The following is a 23498-nucleotide window of genomic DNA, read 5'->3' on the forward strand; positions in this document are numbered from 1 at the left end:
CGATTACAAGGCGAACTTGTAATTGGAAGGCTCAACTCTTGAGCCACTCTTGAGCCATGAGTAAGACTAAATATACTCAAAACATCAAAAATGAACATATTCTTAGTGAATCTGATCTTTTAATCATAAAAGACTCCATGTCAGACTGTCAGACTCCTGAACTCTGTCTCCTGACATCTGACCCACATTTAACTCATGGACTGAACACACACACACACACACACACACACACACACACACACACACACACACACACACACACACACACACACACACACACACACACAACCACCTATAACTGAACACACACACAATGGACAAAAACAAACATGGACTGAACCACCACTCACAACCACTTGCACTTTATATACCCACTATAGAAATTAGCCACATATCACTAATCTAAACTGCACTACTGTAAATGCTGTATAGACAATCATTCTGTACAAAACAATAATTATAGTTCTACAACTTTTTACAACTGTTTATAACTTATATAGTTAATATTTCATATTTCTGTATAGTTTTCATATTTGTATCCTGTTCATAGCCTGTACATACTTATAGTTATAGCATATTCATAACAAACCTTCATACCGTGTACATTGTAACATACCTATAATAGACCCTTTTTTGTAATATATCTATATTATTGCTAAAGCACTTTCTGGATGGATGCAAACTGCATTTCGTTGCCTTGTACTTGTGACATGTGCAATAACAATAAAGTTGAATTTTATTCTATTGTATTCTAACATATGTGTATTACTTTGTTGGTGTATGCGTTTACTACACACACTTATATATTTTGTAAAGTGCTACTACCAGTATGGCTTCTTCATCTTAGCTGCACACATCACAATACTAGAGCTACACAGCTAAATTACCTGTGAAGCCTGAGCACACACAACCTTCAGGAGATTATTGCCATTACTCATAACTGTGAACAAGCTGTTCCATGTTTTGAAACAGGATGTGACTGGTTGAGAAGTTGAGAAAGGGACGGTCATTGGTTTAAAACCGTTCATTCATTTACTTTGAGGTGTTTACTGTGTAACGCACTGAGATGTCATGGAGACCACATGCTCCGACAAGTTGAACGTGGCTCAGGGCCAAAGACCAGGGGCCTCATCAGGAGAGGTAAACCATAATGCAATAAGACGAGCATGCACGAGCACACGCGCGTGTGTTTGTTTGTGCGTGTGCACGTGAACTCGGTATTACAAAACAAACAATTCCTAAAATCAAATATTTGCCTTTTACTATTTTATTTACTAAGTTTAGCTTAAGGAGACTCGCCTTGAGGGGGGCCAGATGGTGCGATACAAGGTAATCTCACTGGCTTCTCTAATTAAACCCAATTAATTGGTGGCTGACAGTTTGCTGTGAATGCCTGGGGCTTTTCAACCATACCACTGCAGACAGGATTTATCATGCTATTATTAAAGCTTTTAGGGATTCACTCACATCTAATCTCAGCCTTGCAGTATCTCACATGTCATGAATATGGCAGCCATGACAGTCCAAACTAGAGCAGTGAGATTCACAGGAAGGAGTCAAAGAGTTAATGCTATACACTCAAAGCAGATTAATCTGCATTATGAAGATGCTGAAACAAAATTTGATGGTTCCGCTCATCATTTTCCAGGAGAAGTACCTAATGTACAATAATGCTTTCTACAAAAAGGTAATCGTGAGTTCTCAAATAAATGATCTACTTATTGTTGTGCCTTATATCTAATTTAGGGGGGGGAAAGGTGTCTCACATTTAAATGCAAAACAGTAGAGCTTTCCCAGGGTTTTATTCCAGCTTAATTAAAATGCATCCTTTTGTGAGGACAATGTAAAAACACAGTATCATTTCTGACAGCCCATTGTAAATTACTTTTTCCCCACTCAAACAATAGGCCAAAACATAGTTTGTTTTGTGTTAATCTATCACACGAGCAAAAGAAAGCATTAAACTTCCCGTCTGAGAAGCTGGAACCAGCTAAAGTTTGTAGAAGATCAAAAACTGCTGCTATGCTACTAAACTGCTTCATTTGTGTTGGTTATCTGCATCCTCCTTCTTTGGATCATAACTAGGGATGCTATGGCTCCGAGTGACAGCTGATCCTGTATGATCCCGTATTTTTTAATCCTCTTTTTTGCTTCTTCAGCGCAGTCTCAACCCTGCCATGTACAAGAAACAGCACAGCGACATAACAACAGCAGCAGCGGCAGTGGGGATTGTTATTTTGTTGCACTTGTTTTAAAACTATATATATTTTGGGATGTTGCCAGCCCACCTGGGCTTTGTCATGCTTATCAGATATAAGACCTTAGGGATAAAGGGGTAATCTCCATCAAAAACATGGTCACATACTGTACCAGTTCTGCCTCGTTGAACCACTTAATAAGAGTCCTTGTATAAACATTAGTCAAAGAAATGTTTTTAGAGGTTGAGGATTATTTATACTGCTCAACTTTTACTGCACTTCAAAGACCTCAAGCTGCGAATATGAGCTTGATTAATTAACTCGTACTGCTAATCTATAATCTTACTTGAGGAACAAATACCGCAACACGCAGCGCTTATTTAGCATGAGAGATGGAAAATGTGAGACTATTACAAGGTAGCACATGCAATTATTTTACCAGCCGTAGCTGTCATCTCTCATCCTCTGAACACGTCCGCCTCTCTCTTTCTTTATCTTACTCTGTTTTGATTTCCTGGTTCTGGCCATTATTCTTGTTTGTTCAGTGTTTCTGCTTTGTCAGCTCTCCAAGACACACAGAGCCTCAGAGCAGAATGTGGATGGCGACTGCAACGCCTTTCTTTCAGACTGTGAAACATTTCATAATTGAAATATTGGCCACTGGTGTAGAAATTGGTCTCTGGAAAGAAGCCGAGGTGATTTCTCTCCCCCTTTTTTTCCTCTCTGCCTCAACTGTGGCTGAGTGTGAGACAAACCTTATGATGCGTGCTCAATCATCCAGGTAAGTAAATCTCCAAAAGTTGATTCTGTTCATCTGGACGTAGCGTTTTGTGGGAGAAACGTTTTGTCACTTCTTCAGTCTCAGCTGACTGCCAGTTTCCCCAATCATATAAACAGTACATTTGCATAATGACTGAAACCAGCCCACTGAAGAACAATTGGCTGGGAGGTCAGTTCCTTAATCTTAATTATGCAAATTCTCATGACCATTGATCAACAACCACTGACCAAAACCCACTGATCAATGGCCATGAGTACCATTCACAGACAGTTGGGGAATGGCTGCAATCTCAGCATTGTAAGATGGCGAAAGATGTACCCTTAGGCCCCCTCCTCGATTCAGAGATGGTCTTTACCTTTTCACGTAAATTGCCTCCTTGACTCCGCACTCAAACCAGCGTTCCTCTGAATCTTTTAGTGAAATTTATTTCACTGAAAGTACAACAGGAATATTTTACCTCCCTGGTAAAATCGCTCGCTTTATGAACTTTGTATCAATTTATATCTTCATTGTGTTTCCTTAGTTTACAATATTGGTCTTATTGGTATCTTATCTTATTCGTATATATGTATGATTTCTATACATTGTACATCAGATGACCACTTTGGTTGTAAGATTCTGAATATTATGTATTAAAAGCTAGATATTTTAAATGAGAATAAGAAAGAAAATTATTTCTTTGTGCCCCTCTTTCCCTGTTAATGTCCTGCCTGCCCCCCTGTCAAAATTTTGCTAGATCCTCCTCTGCACAGTTACCAGCTGTCAGCTACTTAGAAAAGTATCCTGGGGTTATTTGTCTCTCAGAAACAGTTCACCACTTCCCTTCATCTCATTCATGTCACCTAAAAGGTAAACCTGTTTCTCCATCACCTGTTCAGCTCTACTGATTAAGTAAGGACATCTCCTGGTTTCATCTTCACATTTCCCTCTCAACAGATATCCAAACCGACATCATGACCAGCAGCTTTTACCGATGTGGCTCCAGCAAACATCAGCTGATACTAGAAATTAATATTAAATAAATTCTAACAACAGCGTATCAAGCTTAAACGTACTGCTGTTGTTTCACGCGACATCCGCTGATTTCCTCGTTCTGGCGCAAAATGGGCAATAAACAAACAAGAGAGACGAGGCTAGTGGTGACAGAAAAGCCGATCAGCTGATCACTGATCAGTTTCATGATTGAAGTAGCAACAGGAGAGAGAGGGGGAGAGGATGAGAGAAGAAGAGGCAGCAGCGTAAAGACAAAGAATAACTCCAGCTTTGTGTTTTTTTTTTCATTCTAACTGAAGAAAGGGACAAATCGCGTTCCTTTTCACCTCAATACCAGGTGGTCGGTTGCATGTGTGCAAACCTGGTGACATCTATAAGAAACGTGTTCCTGCTGTGTTTGTCAACAAAGGTTTCTCAACAAAGAACTAAGTCAGGTTTTGCTTGTGGATCAAATGCTCATAAACAACAAGGGCCACTGACTTTTTTTTTTTTTTTTAGCAATCACAATACGAAGAACCAGAGGTGTGGACTCGAGTCACATGACTTGGACTCGAGTCAGACTCGAGTCATTAATTTTATGACTTTAGACTTGACTTGAAAAAATGTTCTAAGACTTGTGACTTGACTTGGACTTTTACACCAATGACTTGGGACTTGAATTGGACTTGAACCGGTTTACTTGAAAAGACTTGATATTTTACCCCAAATATAAAATTTAACACGCATATTATATAGAGATTGAAAATGTGACGTCATTCACGGGTAGAACCGCAAAGGATTCTGGGAACTCGTGGCAAGCGGTACTAGCGCACACAGGCTTTCAATTAAAATCAGTTATACAGCGATAAAAAAGAAACACAAAAATGTCAAGAAGCTGTTGTATCATTAACTGCAATAGCCGGTCGCATGACAGCCACGGGAAGCCGACGGGTAAAGAGATCGGTTGTTATCGGATTATGTCGTTGAAGAGAAATTGTTCGAGCCATGTTTCCGAAGTAACAAAGAGGCGACGGATGGCCTGGATCGCAGCCATTCAAAGATCAAATATAACGTCCCAGAACACTCCAGCTCACAGGTTAGTCTGCTCCAAGCATTTACACAAAGGTCAGTCTGCTGTTGTAGTTAATGCGTCATTTTTCTTAACATAATTGGTGATATAGGTTACAAGCAAGTCTGGCGCTGAACAGAAATCGTCGCGCTATGCTCCTTTATTTATTGTGTTTATTGTGCATAAATAGTGAATTGTCCTGACACAATATTGTGTTTCGCTTCTGTTAATATGGTACACTGACAAAAACACATACTTTTATTCACAGGATAAAACAGTTGTTTTGTATCACTAATTGCCCAGTACGATTACAGCATACAGTATTATTGTCACTGCTACATTTCTGTGATGCTACCAGAAATTATTTCCACTACTAATTAATTACCGTTGAGCTCAAAGGTCCTATTAATAAACGGTTAACGAATGTGTATTTATGACGACAATTTGTGAGACTGGTAAACTTATGATACGTACGATGGTCTTTCGTTCTACACGGTGCATTTCAAGGTCCTGCACCCATCCGTTGGTAAACTGTACCTGGGCTTGTTGCAGTGACCTGAAGTTACTAAACTTCATGAGTGTGTGCACTCACTCCAAGAACCGTATAATTATAAATATGCATATAAATATGCTACAATGAGATACCTGACTTCATCTAACTAGCAAATGTTGTCCAGGCTACGTTGGTGATGCAGTTTTTTTAATGTGTATGATATTTTTGTCATGCGATTTTAAAGCTGGTCCTACAACCGCATCCAAGAATAACATGCAGCTTATCTCAGAACTGTCGGTGAAAATTATTCTTGGAGCTAGGTTTAATTGAGCTGCATTTTAAAGAGGTGCAATTTCACAATTTGTGTATATTTTCTAAGTTCACTATTTTGTCATGTGTTGAGAAAAACACAGATTTTAAAATTACATGGTCTAATATTTACATTTAGCATATAACTGCAACATTATTTTTTCATTATTTTTTTTTAAAGACTCGAAAGGACTTGAAATTCAAAGTTTCAGACTTGTGACTTGACTCGGACTTTTACACCAGTGACTTGAGACTCGACTCTGACTTGCCTGACATTACTTGAGACTTGACTTGAGACTTGAGGATAAAGACTTGAGACTTACTTGAGACTTGCAAAACAATGACTTGGTCCCACCTCTGCGAAGAACAGTCAAATTGACAGTTGCACTATGACTATAGCACAGGGAACAAAAGCTCACTGTGCCGTCTCAAGTGAAACGTTAGCCTCGCATTAGGTAATTTCTCCTCGAGGAGAATGGTTATAATTTCACCAGACACAATAACCTCTTCCTCCAACAGTACGAGCAAAGACGCTTTGCTGTGCCATTAGGCTGCGATAATGAAATAAACACCAGTGTGAAAAATGATTTCCATCACTCCTGTCCCCATAGAGTCTGATATACAACAACAAACACATCTGAGCAGCTTGACGTCCAATTAGGCTCAGCTCTCATAAGACAGACACTCTGTCAGCACTCTCAAGACATTTTGTACATTCAACCCCTGCTTGACACTGATTCTGACGACCGTCTTTCATACATCGCCAAATGAATACGGATAACATCGAAACAGGATGTCAAAACTTACTGTTGGCTTTGTTTTTATGGGCACATTCAGTGAGGCCTCTAAAAGTTATAGGCCTTGGTATCATGGATGAGTCATCATCATACTAGCTTTTTCTGCCTAGGTGTTTACTTAAAATAGATCCAGGTCTTCTGCAAAGTGACAAAAATCCACCAGTAAGGAGGCGTTTGGCTGTAAAACAATGCTGTACGTACATATTTGTCTCTCTATAGTCCAGTTGCAGCCACTTGGGTCAGTGTTATTACATAAAAAACACCAAAGGATTGAAATCACACCAAAAACAGACAGAACCAGTCTCTGTTAAAGCCGCATTAGAAAACTGGGCCAAGGAATGTGGCCACCTTTCAGTAAATATTGGCTTAACCAGCAGGAAGTACTGGAAAACCAGTCAATGTTTAACCATTTTGTACTATCCTTATTTGCAATTCAGAAAATATTTATTTGTTTTTTAAAGTGAATATGTATTTGATTTTGATTAGATATCATCAATTACTATATAAACTAATAAATATCAGTCTGATTTTAATGCAGCTATACATTTTTGTAGTTTTCAGTATGATTGCACTCACTGGGCACCTTATCAGGTAAATCTGCTCAACTGATTGTTGATCCAAATATCTAATCTGCTAATCACATGGCAGCAACTCAGTGTACACATGATCAAGACAACATGCTGAAGTACAAATTGAGTATCAGACTGGGGCAGAAATGTGATTTAGGTGTTGAGGTCAGCCGAGCTGGTCTGAGTATTTCAGAATCTGCTGGTCTGCTGAGATTTTCCCACAAAGCCATCTCCAGGGTCTTTTTCTGGTCTGGAAAAGAGAAATAAAAAAATCCAGTGAGTAGCAGTTTTCTGCACAAAAATGCCTCGTTCACGCCACAGGTCAGAGGACAATGGCCAGACTGCTATAAGCTGAGTGGAAGGAAAAATTGAAATGAACACTTATTACAACCAAAGTGTGCAGAAGAGCATCTCTGAATGCACAACACAGCAGCAGAAGACCACAACGTGTCATACCTGTCAGTAAAGAACAAGAAACTGAGGCTCATCACAACTGAATTCAATTCAATTTTATTTATATAGCACCAAATCACAACAACAGTCGCCTCAATGCGCTTCATATTGTACAGTAGATCGTACAATAATAGATACAGAGAAAAACCCAACAATCATATGACCCCCTATGAGCAAGCACTTTGGTGACAGTGGGAAGGAAAAACTCCCTTTTAACAGGAAGAACCCTCCGGCAGAACCAGGCTCAGGGAGGGGCGGGGCCATCTGCTGCGACTGGTTGGGGTGAGAGAAGGAAGACAGGATAAAGACATGCTGTGAAGAGAGACAGAAATTAATAACAGGTGCGATTCAATGCAGAGAGGTCTCTTAACACATAGTGAGTGAGAAAGGTGACTGGAAAGGAAAAACTCAATGCATCATGGGAATCTCCCAGCAGCCTACGTCTATTGCAGCATAACTAAGGGAGGATTCAGGGTCACCTGGTCCAGCCCTAACTATATGCTTTAGCAAAAAGGAAAGTTATAAACCTAATTTTAAAAGTAGAGATAGTGTCTGTCTCCCGAATCCAAACTGGAAGCTGGTTCCACAGAAGAGGGGCCTGAAAACTGAAGGCTCTCCCTCCCATTCTACTTTTAAATACTCTAGGAACAACAAGTAAGCCTGCAGTGCGAGAGCGAAGTGCTCTAATAGGGTGATATGTTACTATAAGGTCATTAAGATAAGATGGGGCCTGATTATTTAAGACCTTGTATGTGAGGAGCAGGATTTTGAATTGAACTGAGCATCCTTCAAAAGCCACAGCCTACCTGAGGATCGTTGCTGACCATGTCCATCTTATTATGGCTTCTTACAACCATCAGACAGCTCAGATTTTCTCAAACTGATTGCTTGAACATAACAATATGTCCTCTGTACTTATACAGCCTCCAGTTACCAGATTCCAGTCCAATAGAGGACTTTTGGAATGTGATGGAACAGGAACTTCGGATATGCAGCCGACAAATCTGCAGCGATTGTGTCATGCTTAATATGGACAAAAATCTTTGGGGAATGTTTCCAGCGGATTGCTGAATCTATGCTACAAACAATTAAGGTGGTTATGAAGGCAAATGCGGTCCAACGCGGTGTAACTGTTTTGTGTCAAAAAGCAGTGTTTCTATTTTCTATGTGTAATGGCAAATGCTGACCATAGTCAAGAAGATTTTTTAGGGAGACATATATAAAATAAAGAAATAGCCTGTTTTCCAAGTGTCTTCATGACTCTGATGTGTTATTTGCTTCAATTTCCACTGGTCTCATCTGTTGATGAAGACATTTTTAATGTCAATTACACTTTTATTTACCCAGATAAATAAAGGATATATAAAAGTCACTTTCAAACAAACAAACAAACAAACAAACAAAAAAACTGATTGCACCTTCTATGCTCTGGCTAAATATGGTCCACAACTCATTTACCACAATTTAAATACAATCATTTTTGGCACAAAATTAACGAGGATTTTTTTTTTCCTTTTGCTTATTTATTTATTTATTTATTTATTTTCGTATTTATGACAAATTTCAAAAATAGAAATTAAAATGTACTGATGAAAGAAAACAGCTGATATTCCATTCATCGAATATCGGCGAGGCTCTTTCGGGTTGTCAATGACTTTATGAGGGACATCTTCCTCTTTTGCTTGTTTGTCTTTTTCTTCACCAAACTAAGAAAACAGACCATAAAAGCCGGTGTTTCTGTTCTGCAGCTACTGAGCTACTGTTATTGCCTTTGTTTGCTCAAGGAAGTTTATTCAGCTTTTTTTTATTTGTACATGTTTTAATGCACGCTGTAGCTCACATTATGGCCACTTTTCTACAGTGCAGTCCATTTTCCGAAAACACTGCCTTTCTTTCCCCCTTTTTTTCGTTTTTTCCTGTTTGGTTTGTGCAGTTCTTTGTACATCCGGCGTGTACCTGCGCGAGAGGCGCATCTGTCCTACCTCGTGGTGACGTCAGATCAAGCCAGTAGTTTGTCCTCAGTCGCTGCCTGAGCTGGGACTGGTGAAGATATCTGCGAGGAGGAGGAGGAGCTGTCAAAGTTTGAGTTGCCCACAGAAGGAAAAGTCTTTTTTACTCAACGAGCAGAGAGAGAGAGGGAAAGGCGACGTTTTTAAGTTTTGGGAAAGCGGAATATCTCGGCTTGTTGGCATGGAATGACACCTTCTCACCGGGAGCTTCAAAATAACACGATGGCAGCCCGTTTTCTCAAGTGGATCAGTCTCACGTCTCTGCTTTGGCTGAGCTTCTGCGGTCTGGCGCAAAATAAAGGTATGTGAGGTGTACGTAGTTGGGTCTTAATGGTAAGCAGGCTTTCACTTTCTTCTCTGTCAGCGTTAACTTAAAATCACAGAGAAATCTCGGGCCGGTCACGAAGCCGCAGAGAAACTTGATCCAGAATAGGAGGGTGGAGAAAGTTTCTCACAGTCTCGCTGCTCCGGCTGTAACCTGGTTAAAGCTACAGAGGGGCTCAGAAGAGGTTAGTCACTGAAAACGAACACACCGATTTTATTTTTTATTTTTTTTAAAGAAAGAAAGAAACGAGAAAAAAAAGTGATTTTTCCTTTTAGTCAATTGTTCAAATCTTTCCCCACCAAAAAAAATCTGGCACTGACCGTACCGAGAAAATCTGCACCACTCTGAGGATCATGCAGGCAGGCAACGGATGTGGATTTGGGAAATTTCTGCCTTTTAATCTCGTCTGTTTATGAAATGTGCGAGCACTGTGTGAGCTTTCCATACTCCGTTTTGTGACAAAACTCTTACTGGCATATGCTGAAGTACACTTCATAAATGTGGATTTCTTATCCTTTCTCACAGACCAGATCTCACACCAGCGGTCACATTTGTTTGTTAGTATTTTAAGCATCTTCAGACGTGATAAACATCTGATCCTAGATCAGCTCGAACATTCTCCTTAGTCGACTTGCGCAAACGATATGAAGTTGGGTTTTGTTTAAGTGTTCTTTTGGCCCTGAAAATAAGGTCAAAGTAGTCTTATTATTTTTAAAGATAGCAGTGTTATGACTGTTCCTTTACTTTTCTCCCGCTATTTTCAGTATCCTTGAGTTATTTGAAAAATCAGTAGTACATTAGTTGTTAGCCTACTTTCAAAAACTTACAAATTATATATATATATATATATATATATATATTATTTACTCCTTGTTGGTTTGAGTTACTCAGGACCCACAGAGGGGAGATGTTAGGAGAGAACGTGACCAAACATATCACTTTAATCCCTAATGGATTTAACTTCCTATTCTCGTGAATCATGTATCATTACTCATTACAGTGTTGTTCCCCTTTTTAAGCGGATAAGCGTGTACTCATAGTGCCACCGGCCCACGTGCAAGCCCCATCTCTCCTGTCTGGTTCCACGAGTGGAGACCAGTGCCGCTTTGAAGAGAACCATAACAAATCAAAAGTGTTTGCGAGCCAAAAAGACAGAGTCCCTAAATATTTCTGGGCTTCTAAACAAACTGGACATTTCATGCAGCAGCAAGTCTCCCACAGTAAATAAGGATTTTGGAATTTTATTAAGACAAGAGAAGATTAGTGATGAGCAGCTGTGATGACAGATACGCTGTGCAGTACTATTAGGTTTAATTACACTTCTTTTTGTTAGTTTTTTTTTTTTTTTTTTACAACTGATCCCATTTGAATTTCCAGTGAAGTGTGAGCTGCAACATATGTTTTTGACAGTTCAAGTTGTTGTTGTTGATTCGTGTGTTTTTGGCCAGGGGCTGAGACAGATGTTTCTATGTGCCACGCTGTGTTTTAACTAGCACACTGTCCAGAGCAGTCAAATTGATTTGAACAAGATGGCAAATACATCTCCATGACGCTCCTTTGGAATCAAAAGTCCAAATAACAAACTATTGGATATTTGGGCTGTTGTGCAATCGTAATAAACTCAAGTAACATGTAAATGAAATCATGTTATTGATTAAAGAAAGAGTTACTAGGGGGGGTCGTGCCATCGCTGTGCTGCAGGTTTATCCAGTAACTTGAGAAGAAACCAAATATGGAGTGAGTTTATTAATAATTACATGATGAACACTTGAAAACTTGAGCTGTTTAGTGCTTGGATTATAGTCTTGTCTTGGGGAGATTTACATGTGTATGTGTAAAGACATGCTGATACCAGTCTACGTACTGTAGGACTGGATATACATGATATTACTATGGTAGTAATGGGGGCGCGGGTGTGTTACGCCTTCTAGTATTTAATTACTTTTCCTGATGTTTTACATTTTTACGGGCACACCTTCTCAATATTTTTATTGTGATATTTGTGGAGATGTCATATTCATACATTTTCTTCTCCAAGGTCACACTTGTTCTGAAAACTATACTGGCTGTCACAGGGCAAGAGGTGGGGTACATCCTGGACAGACAAAGACATATTTTCACCTATGGGCAATTTAGAATCACCAATTAACCTAGCATTCATGTCTTTGGACTGTGGGAGTACCCACACAGGACAAACTCCCCAGTAAATGCCCCAGATGTTTGGTAGATTTGATCCAATGCCTTTTTTGTTGTAAAGTGATGGTCATCACCATGCCACTCCAGCTTAAGCTTTAGAAAAAAGTAGGGTCGTTTTCTTAGGACATCAAGGAGAGTGTAGTCCTTGGACTTTAAAAAACAAGACCGGCAGATGCACATTTTCCAGGGATGCTTGACTAGTCAGTCTAACTAAGCAGTGTCTGTTTGACCTATTAAAATGTGTTTGTGTTGCTGGGAAGCAAATGAACATCTGGCCAGTGGTTTACACTTAGAAGAAGCAAAAAAAGAAAGAAAGGAAAATGTAAGTTTAGAACAATTTGAAATTGGTTGCGATCATGGAAACTTTTTTGCATATTGTTCTGTGTTTGAACTCCTGTTTTTTTATTTATTTATTTTATCTAAGTTTACAGATCATGTGACCTATTTCACCCTGGAGGTCTCTGTGCTGGAACTGAGTTTCTGTCATGGAAACACAATCAGCGGCATTTTTTTTTAAAGGTTTCACTGAAGAGGCCACCTGGTAGAGCTAAAATACATGCAGAACTGCCGTGCTTCAGTTCTGTTACATCAGATTTAGGAGCGTTACAGTTGAGATCAAACTTGTGGTCGCTGGCAAGATTCAAGAAGCATTACAGATGTAACTTTGTATTTATTATAATCATAACTTCATATTTATAACAATATGTTTGCAATTTCCTAATGTTGTAAACCCGCTCAACATTTGGCAATAAAACCCTTTCTGATTCTGATTCTGATATTTACTTTGGAGGCATAGCTCCGGTAATCCAAAGAAGCATTTAAATCAGCCAAAGTTGCCATCTGTGATGATTTAGCTTATTACATTTCTCCACTTTGCTCGCCCATTTAGCCCACCTGTTTCTAGGGGTGCTACTGACAGGCCATTAAGGCTTTTGGAAATGAATTTGAGATTTGATAATGCAGAAGCTTTTCCCTCAGGACGCCCGCCTGTCACTCTTGTGTTCCTGCTGCAAAATGGAAAAGCACCTCGTTCCTTACACTGGCATAATTAGTTTGTTATTGCGAGTAATGCCCACAGCTTCGCCCAGCAGCCGACCGCAAGTAATAACGGATGATTTATTTCACATTCGCTAAATGGTTTTAGAATGATTACTCCTTTGTGACTGTTTGTGACTGGCTTTGTACTGCAAAGGCGATGATTATATATTTTTTTTATTGTGCACTCAAAAATTTCTAAGCACTTCTACTTTTTTTGTAGAATGATGCCAAGCCGGAAATATGCAGTAAAACCTTCCTAAGAGCCACTCTAACTGACACATGCGTTAACCAGTGAAAGATGAAACTAATCACAGGAGCATGTCAAGAGCTAAATCCTTAATCCCAAATCGAGGCTCCCTCGCTTGCTTTTGACACAATGTAACCCGCTTATATCAATATGCTTCCCCCCCAAGTTAATCAAGTTCTTGACAGAAAGCGATAGAAAGATAGGAGGAAGTCTGCCTCAATCACTGCATTTACATCTGCTTGCACACCTGCAAAAGTTAAGCTGACTCATGACAACATTTCAGTCCTGCAGTGCATCCTGAGTAAGTGCTTTTCCCTGTGTAACAAGCCAGCTTCCCCCATAAGTCATCTGTTTTTTTTTTCTTTTCTTTTTTCATCACTTTAAGAAACCCATTTCTTTTCTAGGATTGGATGAATGTTAGTAGTGAAATATAGTTTATGATCTTGTGTAATCCTAGAACATCTTGCATGCATTTTAGTGTTCTGAGTGATCCAAGTACTGCTGTGGCTGCTGCTATCTCTTGCAGGTCCGCTGATGACCTTCCCAGATTTACATCTGCTGCAGTCATTGTCAGAAATCATGTTGTTTTTTTTTTTTCCTTAATGTTTGGGCCATGGGAGCAGGAATATAATTTCTTCGTCCTTCTTCCGCCTTCTCTGCTTGCTTTGATGAACTGCACCAGGTCTGAGCAGCATAGACTGCTGCAGAGGTGCAGGATTTCGGTTTCACCCTGTGACAATAGTGCCTCTGTAGAAAGCAGGGGATCTGGCAGCACTGATACTTTTGTCGAGCAACTGAGATCTGTGCTGTGTAGCAGACGCACCCGAGGCTAGACATCCATGTCATCAAGAGGAAGCCTAGAAGTGAAGCAGCTTTTGTTCTTTTTACCTCATTTTTTTTTCTGAAAAGACAATAAAATCTATTGTGTCGACCTACAAGTCAAGTAGTATTGCACTTATGTAAATGTTATGCATTCGGTTCCACTACCATGAAGCATAAACCCAGAAATCCTCGAAAGCCTAAAGAAGTTTCTTCAATGAGTGATGAAACATTTCTCCAGATGAGCAGAATTAGCTTTCTGGGGTGTAGCGTGTAGACTTTAGGCAATATTATCCATTAAATGCTCCAAAAGCCTCCAACACCACAAACAGAATCTTGTTCATTGAAGACTCGATAGTTTATAGACAGTAACCAATGGATATTCACAGCATTTATGCAAATGCCATCCCTCCTTACCATACAGACTGTTTACCTCAAGGCAACTGAGGCTTGCTCAAACATGACTGGTCAAAAGAATTCAGACTACAAAAGGAGGACAGATTGAAACCAAACAGCTAGAATACTAAAAAAAACAAAACAAAAAGAACTGCAACCATTGCTGCAGATTAATGTTCATATTGAGATATGTGTTTATAGTGGCAATGGGGATTGTCTGGCTTTTGGAGTCAGCCTCAAGTGGCGTGGATTGCAGTCTTTAAAAACTTTGTTTTCTCAGTCAGTAAGCCAGTGTTTTTACTGCAACAACTAAAGATGCTACCCATTCTGTAGTTTATATACATTAACGAGAAACCAGCATGGAGTAAGGGGCTAGATATGTGGGTTACTTATTGGGTTACTTATGGTAGCAAAGCCATCCGCAGCACTTTATGGCCTTTCCATGATCCGCTGGTTGTGCATGGAGTATTCAGTGGAAAGAGACCCAGAGTTGAGCTGGAAAAAAAGGCTTTCTGCTATCTGTCATCTCATCAAGTGCAGTGTCGTGTCAAAAGGGAAAGGAGGCCAAAGCTCCAATAGTTTTATTATGACTGCATTTGTATGTCTTAAAGAATGCTTTGCTGAGGTAGGGGGGGGGGGGGGGGGAAGGGGCGTTGTGGGATTGTCACACTTTTGTCTGATTTCATTCTTTTTCCTTTTGGAGTAATGCTTCAAGCCCTTGTTTGGCTGAAAAATGTCTTTATCTTTGGTAAACATGCCATACAGCAGCTCACATCTGATTCATAATGTACTAGAAATTCACAGTGTGTTGATAATCAGTGTTTTTCTAGGAGTGCCTCATGTGTAAATATGAAACTTGGGTTAAACTGCAGTGAAACTGCTGAAACAGTAAGCTGACTTTAGCTGGAAAGTGGGCGCTGAACATATTTCCATCCTGCAGGCTTTTAGCCTGAATGAAAGCCATGGTTCTGCCACACTGCATAGCCTGTTCTGAAACACGTTTTTCTTTAGAAAGAAATAGGTTGCTGTATTTGTATTCAGTGTGGAGCTCTATAGATGTGCATGTCATTGAGATGTCAATGGGACGGACAGGGGTTGTGCACAGATCAAAGGAAGAATCGCAGCAGCAGAGACAAGCAGGAAAGTCGGGATACGCAAACAAACATCAGAAGGATGGAGTGCGATCTTTGACTTTGTTATCCGTGTCCTCGTTTAATTGTTCATCAAAGAGGCCTCGTCTTCTTTTTTTAGTTTGCTGCCGCTTCAGTGTAGCATCCAAATTGCAGATGAGAGTCTCTCAGCATTATCCTGCAGACCTCCTGCAGGTGTGTCGTCACCTCTGTTGACCTCCACGTCATTATGAGGCGCGATGCTTCAAACTGCATCCCGGCTAGAAGAGGAATCCCCTACAGGGACGAGAACAATAGCTTCACAAATAAATGTCCATCTCAGAATATTTCAGAAGAAAGCATTGTTTGTGAGGGGTGGTGGCCGATCTCAGAAACTTGCTTCCCTAATAGCATTTAGGCTCTTCCTGTGCGGTCTGAGCGTGATTCACTAATGTGAGACTGTGTTAGAGGTTTGGACCTTGTGACACAATATGGTTAATTAGTCCAGGTTATGTATATGAGTCCCAGCGTTTGTCAAAAACTATTGCATTAAAGGTCCAGGATGTTTAATTGTTCACCACTTTGCAGTGTAAAGAGAGGGGCTTTCCTGCTTCTCTTCCTGATTACAAAAGGATGTTAGAGGTCCCCAAGAGCATTTAACCAGAAGCATTATGCTATTTTTTTTTTATTGGCGTGCATTGGCTTTGGTCCATTTTTTTGCTCAAAAGATTTGTTTTTTCCATGTTCACTCCTAACAGTGCTGACAGATACTGATGTAAAATTGTTCTGCTTCAACTGATTTAAATTGACTTCATGCAGCTGACTGTGTAAAGCTTGGCTTGAGAGTGAACATCAAACTTTATCAGCTTAATTTTTTGCAAACATAAATCCTGATGCCTTTCAAAGGAGTTCTGATCAGGCTTGTCTGGTCCGTAGTTTTTATTACCTATGAAAAAGAGTGTTTCCTCTGTTATTAAGGCATTTTATGCTCCATTAAAAGTTTGCATGTCATGTCAATCAAGACAGACAAGACAAGACGACTCCCTTTTATAGATTGAAAAGGTAGTGCTGTTGAGTAATTTCTAGTCAAATAGAAAACAAAAGGGATTTGTCTTGTTTTGTCCAAAGAATTTGGCATGTACTGTGTGTTCAGTGTGGAAAAGAAAAACAGGTTCAGTGATGTTTTTACCTTTTCTCTGTCGTTCAGCTCGGCTTACACTTCGGCATTAAGATAAAATAGGCTTGTTGACTTCATGAATTTAGTTTAAACTCTATGTACACAGGAAAATTGTGTGGTCATGTGCTATGCTCACATCTACAGACATTCAGAATCTCTTAACTTATTTCTTTTATTCCAGTCTAGACCTCCTTTTCCTGTCATTGAAGATTGATCTGAGCTTACTGGGTGCCAACTGTGGTGAGCTTCCCTAACAGGAAGGATTCTTTCCTAAAGCAAATTTTAAAGCTCGAAATGAAACAACATTCATAGTCTGTTTGTGGCTGCCTTCTAAATAAGGTAATAGGAGTGCGCGCTTGACTGAGAAACGCACACAAAGAAAAGGAAACATGAATACATCAGCCTCAGAAACCCCAAGTCTGGACAAAGGGTTCCTTATTCAAGACTTTGTCGTCTTCTTTGACCTTATCTTGTCATGTGGACATGACTTTACAACCCTGTGTCAACAGGGAGAAGAAAGGCATGCCTATTAGCTCAAATTCATGAGGCTGCTGCGTGAATAGCGGAATCAGTTGAGCTGATATTGAATCAGGGCAGCAAATCCAAGTTAGATATAAGAGTTTTTTTGGAAATGAAAAGCTCCACTAAGGCACACAGTGTTACATATTACAGTGCTAAAACACTGATATTTAAGTATTGTTTTAACTGTGTTAATGATCAGTACAGCTAATCATTCAGATTCCTATACAAATAAAGCTGGGACAGGTCTACTGATATAACTGAATGTAATAGATTGTAAAGCAGCACATCCAGTAGTCTAATACAGTGGTCCCTCGCCATAACGCGGTTCACGTTTCGTGGCCTCGCTGTTTCGCAGATTTTTTTGTGTGCAATTTTGCATGCTTTTTTCTTTTTCTTTTTTTTTTTTACAGCGCATTGTGTTCTGCGTCCTGATTGGCTGTAGACAATTGTCAATCAATCTCGTGCCGTGTCTCCTGTACAGTACAGAATGCGTTCAGCTTGTCAAATTTACATAAATCTTTGATTGCTGGCAGGGTGACTCTGAAGTGCTGTACTGTATGTTTGTAAGTTTTCTCCACAACAAACACAACAATGATGACGAAACGTTTGCACCGTCGAACGCACCTGTGGTAGCACCCAAAAGGCAGAAGAAGAAAAGTTGGACTTCTGGACATGCTAAAGGAAGGTAGAAGTTACTGTATTTTACAGATTATAAGGCGCATTAAGCGAAAACAAAACATTCAGATAAGTCAAACTTTACTCAACTTATTCTTCTTGCTTCTATCACTTCCATACCATTGATTCATTAATGCTGAATTCTCTCACAGCTGCTCCATTCCCATGTTCTGAACCAGAAAACAGGGTTTGATCTTTGGTTTCATTCTATAATACTGGACTTATTTTTCTATGAAGGTCGAACTTTGAGAGTGTTTAAACAAGAGAGAAAAGTGTGACAATGTTCATGCCTGTCTAACAAAAGTGTATAAAGTGTGCAGTGAGGGGTTTTATAGCCTTAAAACATCTATATATATAATTGTAAAAAATAAAGCTGACTACTTCGCAGTTTTCACCTTTCACGGGTTATTTTTAGAACGTAACTCCTGTGATAAACGAGGGACTACTGCACCACAAATTTCAGCCAGTCATTCATATCAAAAGAAGAACCGCTGGACACCAAATGCATTAGGACTTATCGTTTAGTCCTTGTCCAGTTTCTTCACATTCTTTTCAGGACACACTGCTGACCATGCTGAGATATGCCAAGTTCTCAGCTAATAGCTCATTGGGATTCAACCTGTTGGTGCTAAAAGACTATTTTTATGCTTATCAAACTCAAACTGCGCTATTGTTGGCATTTTTTGGGAGATTCGTTGAAAGAACAAATTATGTATTTCTAAAATCACTTTAAAAAACTACAAGTAAAGACATCTCATTGGAAGCAAAACATAAAGAAATGAGGCTTATGTTTATGCCTACAGGTTTGTCTCCAAAACAGAAAGAGCTCTGTGATTACCACCAGGTTATCTCCTGATAGCAAGTAAAGTACAATTCTGACAAGTGAATAACCGTCCTTCCTTATGATAAACCTCTGCCTCAGTTACGAGCAGTTATAACACTGTTGGCAGTTTTGTGGCAGGGTGTGTTAGAGGAGGAAAAGAAGATCAGCTCTTCTCTTGCTTTGGTTCCAGCATTTTAGAAGCCAGCATCACCTCTCGCCGATTTCATCACCATCGTAAAACGTGTTTCATCGCAGCCATTTATAGATGAGCTGACAGCGTTGTTCATGATATTGTAGCTGTGGCAGTGACTTCTACAGAGTTGATCCTTGATTTGTTTTACTCCAGCAGCACTAAAATGTAATATACTCAACGCCCCTCGTGAGGTACCTTTTCTAATTGCCTGGTAGGTTTCACAACACCAATGTTTCGTTGAGCTCAGAATTAATTTCCTGGTGGGACTTTGAGCGGAACATCTTCATTACTGCATGTTTTCATAATTGAAGCCAGAGGCTTGTAAAAAAAAAAAAAACAAGCACTCCTTCACTGGCAGCGTTTCCTTCAATAAAAAAAGATTGAACCCAACCCTGTCATTGCGAGACTTCCCACTAAACCATTAGTCAAGCTCACATATTTTATATACCCACAAATCGTATCACTCTTAAAGCATTACTGATAAATGGTCAATATATACACCTCCATTTTCATTTTCATAACAAACCACTTCAGCTGGGTGGAGGATGGGTAGGGCTGATATGCCCTGGAGAGTGCAAACCTGGACCAGTGCCAGGAAGTAGAATTAGCCCGCTGAACTGTCACTGTATCCACTTCATCAACAACCTCTTCCTGAGCTGATTAGGCAGGAGTCTGAGATTATTATTTTTTTGTCATATCAATCCACTTGTTTTAGTATTATTCTTATTATCAGTCACCAAGATTTACACAAGATTAAAAATACTTAAAACCAAATTGGGTTTTCAGGTCAGAGGACACGTAAGCAGGCGACTAAATTTGATTCCTTTTAAACACTCGAGTCACTGACAATATTGATGTTAGAAAGCCGTCTTTGCTGTCTTTCTTTCTTCCTTTTTTGTCCACGTTGGTTACTGTTTAATCCACTGATTCCTTATGCTTCTGAGCTATAAAATGATCAAAGTAATAAATGTTTGGCAACTGCTGGTCAATTTGAAAAAGAAAGTGACAAATCTGAAATGGGATTCTGTGTTTGGAGTTGGAAGCATCTTTACATCTGCTGAGCTGTGTTTAAATCACGGTTACTACAAGGTTCACTGAGGAACTAGACTGAGGCTTTTGATTATGGTAGATGAGACATTCAGATTTCCTTTTTCCGCCACTTGAGAGACCTTCTCGCTTAAAGGTTAAGTCAGTTTAACCTCAAGGTCCATTTAGTAGCCGCTCTTGAGCTTTCAGATATGTCAACTTATCTATGCCTGCTCTAGAAATTTGCACTCAAGCAAATTTCCCTAATTTTATTTGTTTATTTTAAAGGAAATCTACCTGGGAGAGTGGGGATTTAGGCTTGTGCATAGTCAGAACTGAGTTTTAACTTATTTTTAGCCAGTATAAAAGACATGCTTAGGCCGCATGCCTGTCTGTTCGAAGACAGGCATGCGGCCATAGGGGAAGGCTTGAAGATGGTTGCCTATTTTTTTCTTCTTCTATCTCTGCAGGTTTAATGTTGGAAAGTTTTTTTTGTTTTGTTTTTGTTTTTATCCCGGTGTGCACACTTATCGTCCATCCTCTGGTGTAGTCATTAGAATTTGTAGTGTGTGTTTTATACACTGTGCATCCGAGCCGTGGTCCTTGTGTTCAGCAGTGTAGCTGATAGCGAGAAAAGAGTCTAGTCTGCCAAGTCTCATGCCTTTGATGACTGACGCAACGCAGCCAGGCCTGAGGTTGTGCAAACGCCCTTCTCTGTCTCTAGTGAGGGGGTGGCCTCCTCAGTCATAATCAACTTAAGCAAGCAAGCTTTGGACATTGTTTTGGAGCTGCATGTGTGATGTGCTTTTTTTGTCAGGAAAAGGAGAACGCCCCGCACGTTAACAATGGAAGAAAACTGAGCTGTGGGCTTTGGAGAGAGGTGTTCGATGAAAAACTACCAACACTTTCTGTCAGTCCCTGCTATTCATGCTTCTATTGTGGAGATGAAAATACTCCAAAGGTTTTAACAGAGCACTCCCTGGATTCATGTGCTTGGCAGCGGCCCACCATAGCATCTCAAGCATTTTTAGCTGTGTGTCACCAGGAAGACGTAGCTCAACTGTAAAGCATTTCTGTGCAAATTAAATCGGTCATGCTTTTGGCAAGTACAACACAACACGCAACTAAATACCCTTTCACAGCGCTGAAAAATTATGAGAGTTCCTCAGCTGTACAAACTTATTCCCTGAGCTCCGTTTGTCCCTGACACTTGCCCTCTGCCAATGTGGATGAGGAAGAAACTACTCATCGGTGGACTTGGGGCCTGCTGATGTGTAAAGCGCAGGCTGAATTTGTGAGTAAGGGATGAGCCACAGAGCAAGGCTTACTAACACAAACCCCAGGGCTTTTACAGAATATTCCTTTTATGGGGTCACTCTCTGTGAAGACTCCAGTGGGGCAGAATTGCTGGAGACATGACTAAGGCTCTAACAGAGTTGTTGGCAGGCAGCGCTGTGAAGCAGTGGCTAGAGCTACACAGAAATGAGCCTGTCAGCTATCGGGCTAAAAATAAGAAGTCCTTAAGCAGAAAGGGTGTCTCGAAGAGCGTTTATCTCTTTTGTTTGGATGAACTGAGGACTTCAGTCGATGAGAGTTATCTGTCTGTCCTCTGTGTTGAGGTGCTCCAACCTGGGGGCAGTTGAACTGGGCTGGGAATGCTTAAACCAACAGGGATTTCCCGATCCACATCTGCTTTGTCTTGCTGGAACGATGTGTGAAGTGTGTGGGCTACTTTTGCTAGTGGTTGTTGGTTTTCTTTCTCGCTCTCACTCACCCTCATTTCTTCTTTTCCAGGCATGGCTCAATGATGATTGTTGGAAAGGAGGATTTTGGGGGGGGGGGGGGGGGTTGGACGCCCACTCGCTCAGTCTTCCTCTCCAGCTTCCTGTGGGATTGAAGAGTAGTATGGTTTTAACAGGGAAGGAGAAAGAGAAGGAGAAAAAGTCGGGGGGCTGGGAGTTGTCTTGGCCAGAACGGTCTTCAATAGGGAGAATGTCTGGATGTTAAAGAGGAAGTGGGTTAAATGTCGGAGCATTTCAGGGGAATGGTGGGTGCATTATTGGAATGTAAATGGGGATGAAGTGGTGAGTTTTGAGTTACAGCAGTGGAGCTGATGGGTGCCTTTACTGAGCACTAATGGACTTTCCAACAGGCTATGAAGGAGACTCGCCTAATTAAAACTATTCCTCAATTATTTCAGCTGTTCTTTTATACTCATCATTTATACAGGAAGTGTTTCAGCTCTGGAGTAGAAGGAGCACAGTTTTGTTTAGTTCACTCCGGAAAAATCGACTTTCTTCCCACAAATTTCCTTCTGAAGGTTTATCTCTTCTGTTAACTATGAAGAGAAAGGTTGATTATTCACAGGAGAAGCTCAAACAATAACTAGGATGAAAGTCAGTGAGTTAGGCCCCTTGTAAGTCAATAGGCACATACAGTAACATATTTATTTTTTAAGGATTGGGTGAACTTTGTTCACTGAAAGTTAAAGAAAACCAACACACTTTTTTCTCTCTCTTGCCTCCAGCAAACAGTTGCTTTTGTTTCTCTAGTTTCTCCTTCTCTTTGTCTGAGACTTCTGCCCATGGTGCCCCCCAAAACACATCATTTCATTCAACAGCAACACAGCAGGCTATAAACACAAAAATGACACATATAATCACACGATGAGTATTTAACAAACACAAGCAGTAGATAGCAAACAAAGCTTTTTAAGGATTTTCTTTTTCCAAGCAACTAGGCAAACAAAACTTTGGCATCCACTGTCCCTTTCATTCTGTTTTGGTTTCTATTAACTTCTAAGCAAAATCATGTTTGGCACAGTGGAATTATTGTGCAATAACCTAAACTGCTGGACCAAAACGGTAAAGCTGTTGGATGAGAAACCAAAACAATGAGCTGATAGAGTTTCATGGAGCTCAAGGTAACTTCATAATCAGGTGTTATTTCTTTGTCGAGGTTTGTCCTTTCACACACTGTGAGCTGACCTGTTGTTAATATTAAATATTGATTATTGTTGCCTAAATTAAGGAAAAGTAGTAGTTTTTTTTTTTTTCGTTTATAAATCGAGCTCACTGCTTTCTCCCAAAGGTCAGTTGATTATCCCATTAATGTAGCCTTTCCAGCACTGTGTACTGCCTTAAGGTCTTGAAAATGCTGATCACAGTATGCAGCAGTGAGTATACATACTTTTTTCCTGTGTTTGTGCAGAACCTAAATCCACAGTTTCCTCACACTGAGGTGGAGAGTAAACATTATGATGGGTCCAGCCACAGGTATCTGGAGTGTGTCAGTGACTGGTA

The 23498-nt window shown here is 40.1% G+C and overlaps 1 protein-coding gene across 1 annotated transcript in view; it reads left to right on the forward strand.

Moving 5' to 3' along the window:
• The first annotated feature begins 9666 nt into the window (after window positions 1-9666).
• egfra (epidermal growth factor receptor a (erythroblastic leukemia viral (v-erb-b) oncogene homolog, avian)) overlaps window positions 9667-23498 on the forward strand; it is a 46545-nt gene continuing 32713 nt past the window's right edge. Inside the window, exon 1 of the mRNA XM_082513713.1 lies at window positions 9667-9951. Within this exon, the coding sequence (XP_082369839.1) occupies window positions 9837-9951 (115 nt within the window). The 5' untranslated portion in view covers window positions 9667-9836. The remainder of the gene's footprint in view (window positions 9952-23498) is intronic.

Source organism: Aulonocara stuartgranti (assembly GCF_965226115.1).
Source record: "Aulonocara stuartgranti genome assembly, chromosome: 18".
In the NCBI taxonomy this organism is placed as follows: domain Eukaryota; kingdom Metazoa; phylum Chordata; class Actinopteri; order Cichliformes; family Cichlidae; genus Aulonocara; species Aulonocara stuartgranti.